The sequence below is a fragment of the Lipotes vexillifer genome, unplaced genomic scaffold, assembly GCF_000442215.2.
Source record: "Lipotes vexillifer unplaced genomic scaffold, Lipotes_vexillifer_v1.1 scaffold88, whole genome shotgun sequence".
Classification (NCBI taxonomy): domain Eukaryota; kingdom Metazoa; phylum Chordata; class Mammalia; order Artiodactyla; family Lipotidae; genus Lipotes; species Lipotes vexillifer.
Genome location: NW_006779887.1, coordinates 402,287 through 410,617, shown reverse-complemented (window position 1 = coordinate 410,617; position 8,331 = coordinate 402,287). Strand labels below are relative to the sequence as shown.

General features: G+C 39.9%; 1 protein-coding gene across 1 annotated transcript in view; it reads left to right on the top strand.

Moving 5' to 3' along the window:
• The window catches only part of EGLN3 (egl-9 family hypoxia inducible factor 3), a 27,974-nt gene extending 22,449 nt beyond the window's left edge, over positions 1–5,525 (top strand). The window contains exons 3-5 of the mRNA XM_007453028.1: positions 1,614–1,750; positions 3,524–3,597; positions 4,459–5,525. Coding sequence (XP_007453090.1) covers positions 1,614–1,750; positions 3,524–3,597; positions 4,459–4,490 — 243 coding nt within the window. The 3' untranslated portion in view covers positions 4,491–5,525. The remainder of the gene's footprint in view (positions 1–1,613; positions 1,751–3,523; positions 3,598–4,458) is intronic.
• Positions 5,526–8,331: the final 2,806 nt, after the last annotated feature.

The window sequence follows — 8,331 nt, the reverse complement described above, 5'->3', positions numbered from 1 at the left end:
AACTGGGATGTCAAGGTACTTGAAATAATGGGAGGAGGGTGAGGGGTTAGGGGCTATAGGGAAAGAATTCAGATGACTTCGAGGAAAGGTTGCAGTTCATAATCCCCACTGATGAATCCTTTCTATTTCATATTTTTTCTTTTTTCCTCTTACGGTGTTAGTACTAAAGCGGATGAGATGAAAATAATAGATATGAAGTTAATTTGACGGGGGTGGGTGGGTAGGGCCATTATTAGGTTATAGGTTATAATTTGATGGTTGATGAAGGGAAAATAATTGATAATTTTAGGAATGGGGATCAATTTCTTTAGTCTAATCCAGAGCTGATAGGATTCTTGATTCTCAATGTGGAATGAGATACATACTTTTTCCCTGCCAGGAGCAACACTGAGAGAATTTCACAAAAATAGAACTGTAGGATATTAAACTATCCCCAAGTGAGGTTTCCCACACAGTCCTCCCTCTTGGAGTAAAATGTCTCCCTGGTGGCCTCTTGCCATGGTTTACTATGGTTTGTGAATGCCAAAGGTTTTATGGCTTATTTTTATATTTTTGAACATATATATAGTTAGAGATATGAAGTCTGGTTCCACACTGACAAACATTTGTCTGGAATTTGTATGCTTTCTGAAAGCTAGGGATGATTTAGGAGTCTGAGAAGTTAGAGAACTTTTCAGGCTTATTTGGCTTTTGAACCTTCTGCATCTCCTTTCACTATTCATTAGGCCAGATACTTGCTGTCATAAAGCAAGGATATTTTATCTGGGGTCAGAAAAACTAAACCTGGGAAACCAGTGAATTAGTGACAAGGTTTGTATCAGCTCCCTATTGGTAACGTGACTGAAATATATCCCTTAGTTGTCCTTTTAATCTTGAAAGGTAGTGTTATAGGCAAGAGGGTAAAGTTGTCAGATCAGTGATGATAAATCACAAAGTATGAAATCATTCAAAAAATATTTGAGTGCCTGCTAGTGCCGGGCATTGTGCTGTGAGGAAACGTCGATGTGTGAGGTCTGAATTCTACCTTGACATGGTTATTCTAGTAGGACAGTTTGGGTGTACATGTAAAAAAAAGTAATTCAAGGAAGAAAGTGATATATGTCATGAAAGATAAGGTCGTCTGAGAGTTCAGAAAAAAGAGCATGTAACTTTCAACTGATGAAATCAGATAGGAGATAGGGGAGCTCAAAAGAAAGCTGTAAATTCTAATTGAAGGGGAGGTTGTGTGTGGTCCCTATCCTAGGGAGCTGTTAATATTAGACTGAACTATATGAAATTGCTGGGGTGAGGGGCGGGAGGGGGTTATAGGTCAGAAACAGTCGAATATTGGCAATTCTGTATGATTTGACCTAGTAGCACTCCATGTTGTATCCATGGACTCCGTGATTGTGAGGGTGGGAAGGCTTCATTTGGTGGGAGGTGAATAAGGAGATATGTCTATAGCCAAATTTGAAATAACATTTAATACAAAGGATGAGGCTGAAGTAAAAATTTGGGAGTAATATACGCTTGGAGTGGTGGTTGGAAGATGGCTTTGTTTCTAGATGAGGCTGAGGTATCATTGATAATGAACTACGTGTGAGGAAATAATCTACCTTCTTTGTGGCCCTCAGCTACATGGTGGGGTCCTGCGGATATTTCCAGAAGGGAAATCGTTCATAGCGGATGTGGAGCCCATTTTTGACAGACTCTTGTTCTTCTGGTCAGACCGCAGGAACCCACATGAAGTCCAGCCTTCCTATGCAACCAGGTAACAGCCAGGGCCACGATTCCTCTTGAGAAGCTTCGTGTACAAACCCCCAGAGAATTCTCTAAACTTGTGTTCTATGCAGATGAGGGACCAACCCCCCCCCCCACCAAAGCTGATAGCAAACCTGTTTGAAGTCAATAAAAATTAAAGGAGAAATTTGGGGTTCTTTAGTACACAAACGTAACATCAGTTTGAACTATTAACAAATTGTTTTCCATTAGGTGAGCATCTTGGATTCCAGATTTCCCAGAGCATTTTTCTCTTCTCTCCTTTCTTCCCCCTACCCCCCTTTAAATAAAACCTAATGTTGAACCACGCCTAGAGAATGTTGGCTGCCACATAACAGGAATTCTGTCTGGTTAGCTCTGGATGAGTTTACAAGTTGCCAGTTGCAAGCAGAGAAAGAACCTCGGGAAGAGAAAGAGGAATTTGTAACACAACATTGTAAATCAACTATACTCTGATACAGATATAAAAAAAAAAAAAAAAAAAAGAAAGAGGAATTTGTTCTGATTTCTTTTCCTTTTTACCCTTTCCTGAGCTTAAAATTAGATTGGGCTTACTGTACCTATCATGTCCCAACAACTGGATTTTTCAGACTTCTTTCTTTAGATCATGCATGGGGAGATTTTCAGAGTAACTGAACAATTTAGTATTGTTTAGTATTCATCTGAAAACTCTTGATCTAACCTAATTTCAGATTCTGCCTCTCATTTGCCTTTGTTTTATGGCCAAAGCTGTAAACCAGGTGGTATTGGAGCTCTGTGGGGTGCAGCCCGAATTGGGAATAGCAGTTGGGCGCAGGGAGGAGAGAGCTTGGGTAGAAAGATAATGACTAAACCTTAACAAGACTGATTAAATCAACATCACCGGTGTTAAGAGCTTAAGGTTTATGTGGCCCCTTCCAGAAATCACAGATCTGAGCCCCACATAGAGTTGCGTATGAAATATCAAATTGGGATGTGCCCTGGGTGAGCAGGTAACTCATCCTACCACCAAAGCCTGCTTGTGGCTTGTTTAATGTTGTACAATAATTGGATCCTGTCATTTGTGCAGAATTCCCTCGTTCTTCCCAAGTTCCTTTATGACCAGGGTCACAGGGTAAACATTAGCACATGTTGATGGGAAGCCTTTGGAAAAAGTCAAGTGCTATAGAAATTCCATTAACTAATAATAATAATAAAATGAAACTTTTTGAAAACTCATGCATGAGATTACTCCTATTATAGTCTGTCCCATAGATGGGACGCAGTAGAAAGCTTGAGGCCATTGCATCTTTACCTCAATGTCCAAAACTAAAGAAAACAGCCAGGAGTTTTAAGTGCCCTGTCATTTGATAAGTTATTCTTCAAAGCTTCACTCCTTTGTGCTCTCCCCATCAACTTAGGTCTCTCAGTCTTTAGCAGAATGACTCCCTTCTAGCCCTTTCTGTGTAGATCTTCTTGACCTGTTACATTATTTGTCAAATTGCCTTTCCTGCCTGCTAGAGCCTGAGCTCCTTGAGAAAGAGGCTGATATATTCACATAACCATTTGAATTCCCATCGCCCAGGATAATGCCTGGAGCATACATGGAATTCCTTAAATGTTTTATTACATTTAAATAGACTTGAAACCAGAGAAGTTTATTTTAAATTAAAATTGGGATGGACCTCTGATAATAGGAAAAATTTTAAGTGTTGGCTTTACAAATGACTGTTATGTGAAATTTATAGTATTTTTTTTTTGGTAGTATTTTTAAACCTCTTTTCTAATATCTACTTATCTTTCACAGATATGCCATGACTGTTTGGTACTTTGATGCTGAAGAAAGGGCAGAAGCCAAAAAGAAATTCAGGAATTTAACTAGTATGTGTTTGATAATTTTCTGTGACTTTTGATCAAGTCAATCCTTGACTTTTATTCGAGATTTTTATGTATATTCTAATATACTCTGTTCAGTCTCAGCCATATATATGCAAGATTGCATATGTATATGATGACAGCCTGGTGGGCTTAATTCTGAAACCTTGGCCTTAGCTCTGCGGGAAAAATCAGAAAAAATGCAAAGGACATCCCCTGTGACTGTCCACTGATTGTGTGACAGTTTATAATAGATGGGAAATAGTTAACTTTTGATCATTAATGTTTGTCCGTCAAACATAACGTTAAACTTTGCCCATGATTTTGGCATATTGCAAAGGAAATACAGTGGATCCCAACGATGGTTAATTTGTTATATTGGTACAGGACTGTGACTCTCATTAAAAAAACTGGGCTCATGTAATATAAACTGAATATGACGTAAGGTCATTCCTGTCCCCTCCAACCAGTATTGTAAGGCAGCGTTTCCCAAAATACATTGTATTGAAAGCCAAGTTAGTTTGCGGGAAGGTAAAATTCCTGGTCCCCGAATGTGGGAAATGTTACATACTGTATCTCTTTCTTGAAGAGTCACAGTGCTTATGGGCATATTAATCAAGAAAAATTAATCTAAGAAATCTTAAAGATGTATGTAACATTGCCTAACCCATGATCCATTTGGACTGTCTACCTAGCAAACCCCAAAGAAAACACATTTTGCTAAGCCCTGTCAGGAGGCACTCTGCTCAACTTTGTTCTGTAAGATGGGAAGCGTTTGCTGGGGGCTTTTGGGGTGACGTTTGTGACATGAAAGTCATCAGATCTGGTTCCTTACCCTCTTCATTTTCTTTTCTCTTCCCAACCCAGGGAAAACTGAACCTGCCCTCACTGAGGACTGACCCTGATCTGAAATCCGCTGGCCTCATTCATTTTAGTAACAGTTCCTGAATTCACTTTTAAGAGTTGAGATCCAAAGAAGGCCACTTCTTTAGTGACTTGGTGATGAGAACCCCCCTATTGCTTGCATCATTCACATCCCTGTCTTGTGTACGGTACTTTGTGTTTTTTTGCCAAGACTCCATCTACCTTCAGACACTCTCTTTGCCAGATGAACTCATTTGCTAACTCCAGAAATACCTGCAGACGACCTAGCTGGCCAGCGGTTTAATTGTCAGATTTGGTAATCCTGGGTATCAAAGCAAGAACCTGGAAGCACAGGCGAGGGACTGAATCTTACTTGCACTTTATGTACACTTCCTGATTTGAAAGGAGGAGGTTTGCAAAGAAGTTAGACGGTGACAGATGCCACAGAGAGGCATCACTGAAGCCTTAACAGCAGGAAACAGAAATTTGTATCATCTGAACAATTTCCAGATGTTTTTAATCCAGGGCTGTTGGGGTTTCTGGAGGATTATCACAACCTAATGACGTTATTACCTCTAGAAAGGGCTGCTGTCGTAGTCATCAATTTCTAAATATCCTGTGGGTGGACACTCCTTTTTCCTGGTCCTGCACACTGGACTTGCTGCCTCTGCCCCATTTTGCTGAAAATATGACTTTCTGATCAAAGATGACAACACCATTTATTTTCTATTTTCACTTCTGACTTAGAGAACCTAATTCATTCATTGTTCTGGTTGCTTTGTTGAAATGAAATCTGAATTTAAATCAAAGAGGAAAAAAATCTTCCTGGTAGTTTAGAGCCAACAACCTCTGATAATGGTGTCAAAAGACCTGGGTCTACTGATATACAATAAGCGTGTGCATCTTGAATGATTTAAGCTTGGAGATGGAGTTGGAAATGTGGGCATTCCTGTTTTTCAGTTTTCCTTTCTAATGAGCTCACCCTTCTTTAACAAAATAAGAAAGTCACAAAAACTAGGGCACTGTATTTTAAAAAGGAAATGGAAATAAAACAAAAAATCCTGAAAAGCTGCTTGAGTTCTTCCACATTTTCTGACCCTAGTAGCCTCTTTTCAACAGATTTGACTCTTCAGATCCACTGTGGTTGGCAGTGTGGCCAGAATCATGGAATTTGCCAGAACTGTGGGAAGCTCTGCTCCTACAGTAAGCACAGATTCCGCTGCCTCAAGAACTCTCTGTTGAGCTCCTGTTTTATGCAAGTTACTTTTCTTAGTTTTCAACTCCATTTTCATATTTTTTAAATCCCTGTAATTTCTTGCTTGAAAATCCCATGAACATTAAGGGGCCAGAAATATTTTCTTTGGTCACTGACAGATACATAGACTTTCCAGGAAAGAAGCATATTTTTGTGAGTGTGTGTCTGGTTTGGAAAATTTCCAGATAAGACTTGCCTTCATTCTCACGACTGCTCTGTTTTTCTTCTGTAGTACTCATCACCTCCTAACTTACTATGTAATTTACTTATTTATTATGTTCATTGTCTGGTATCCTTCCTCTAGAGTGTAAGCACAATGAAGACAGGGATTTTTGTATGTTTTTAATCAATGGAATGTATTCCCAGCACCTAAAATAGTGCCTGGCACATAGTAAGGGCTCAGTAAATACTTGTTGAATAAACTCACTCTCCTACTGTAGTATTTTTTTGTTTGTTAATTTATTTATTTTATTTATTTTGTTTTGGCTGCATTAGGTCTCTGTTGCTGCGCGCGCGGGCTTTTCTCTAGTGGCGGCAAGCGGGGGCTGCTCTTTGTTGCAGTGCGAGGGCTTCTCATTGCAGTGGTTTCTCTTGTTGCGGAGCACAGGCTCTAGGCACCCGGGCTTCGGTAGTTGTGGCACACGGTCTCAGTAGTTGTGGCTCATGGGCTCTAGAGCGCAGGCTCAGTAGTTGTGGCTCATGGGCTCTAGAGCGCAGGCTCAGTAGTTGTGGCACACGGGCTTAGTTGCTTTGCGGCATATGGGATCTTCCCGGACCAGGGCTCGAACCCGTGTCCCCTGCATTGGCAGGCAGACTCCCAACCACTGCGCCACCAGGGAAACCCCTGTCGTCGTGTTTTAATGGTTTGATTCATTTCCTCCATCTTGGGCAGGAAGGGCTCGCTAGAAGTTTTGCACATACGTCTTTCTCTTATTGTTGACTTGTAAATTTAGGCTAAGAAAGCTAGAAAGCTTTAGTCACAGTGTCCTCTCCTATCTGTTTGCCTGTTTGAAGAGGTCATTGACCACAATGAATCTGAAGATTGAACCAAGGGGATTCTGCCCTCTGTGTCCAGGGACCGTGAGAGTAACATAAGAGTAGCTTCAGATAGGACAGACTGCATTCCTCCTTCAGAACAATTTCGAAAAACTTCAGCAAGAGAGAATGAAAGAAGGTTATTTATTAGGGATTTTATATTCCCTGAAATGGTAGCTAAGTTTTTTTCATGATTACTAATGTCATGAGAATGATAATGATGATATTCTGAAGGAATATCATGTTGTTCCAATAGTATGTCTTGTATCTTTCGTTTTAGTCAATATTTTGACTTGCCAGAAAATCAGACCTCCTAGGCCTTGCTTATTCCTTCCAGACAAAGGTCCTATAACCTAATAAACTATATATCAAATCAATTTTTAATGCACTGATTCTTTTCATGGCTGAATTTGAGTCCTGAAAAATACAACTAATGGTGACTGCTTTTTGCTCCTCTCTGTGACAGCACACTTAGGGGACGACTTAGCCCTGATGAAGAAACATTATTTAGCCAATAATCGGATCAATTTCTTTTATATTCCTGGCAATGACATGTTAAGAGCCTTCCTCAGTGTTACATCACCAATATAGTGCAGAGTCCTTGGCAGGAGATTAAATTTTGAACCAAAGATCCAATTTCATGGAAATAAAAAGTGTTACCTAAGTGCATTAAATAGGTCTTTAGTAGAGTAGTTAATACCAATTAAATGCTGGGCTGTCTGGATCATGAATTATCCATTCAGATATGATTTGGGTTTTCTTCTTTAAATAATTCAGGTTTTTTAGAGGCTGGGTCATCCTAATTTCTTTTGGCCCTACGGTCTTGAAATTTCCTGTGATTTAGGAGTCAGTGATGGGAAATGCCATGCTGGGTCAGCAGTTTATATAAAATAGGGGTTTGGACATGTCGGGTACTTTTATATTTGATCAACTATGAGGACAAGCCTGAGGAATGTACTTGGTAAAGTTATTTTAAATAAAAGTAATACAAAATTGACTTACCTTCAGTCTTGACTCTTTTGAATGGCATGAAAAGAATACTGGTTAGCCAGGTGGTTAGAGACTATTGTCAAAACAGAATGGAAATAAATAGTTTTTTTTCAAGATGAAGCTGGTTATAGTTGAACTCTTGGCTAATATATGCTGGTTTATGTTTAAGACCCAGTCTGGCTTCAGATCGACTCTACTCCCATCCAAAAGTGATTTTTTAATATGTTGCTGTCTTTCCTTGTTGATAGGTTAGATCCTTTGAGATCCTGGACTTACTGTGGCTTATCTTCTCTTTACATTTGCAAGGCCAAGGTCAGAGGTTCGTGTCCTGATGTAGTGCAGTCGGTAAGATGACTCTGCATACTCAGAGAATAACTCTATGCCGGGCTTGTGCTACGTGCCCTCACATGTTTATTCTTTGCAGCTTTGAGACAGCTCTTCCTCTTTTCAGATGAGGAAACGGACTCAGAGCAATTAGATGGCTTGTCAGACGTTACATGGTGAAGGAGTAGCACACTCAAGACTTCCAGCTCCTCAGTATTTGCTGTCTTTGCTGTCTCCTTCCTGCAGAGGAGATGCCAGACAAAAGCAGGAAT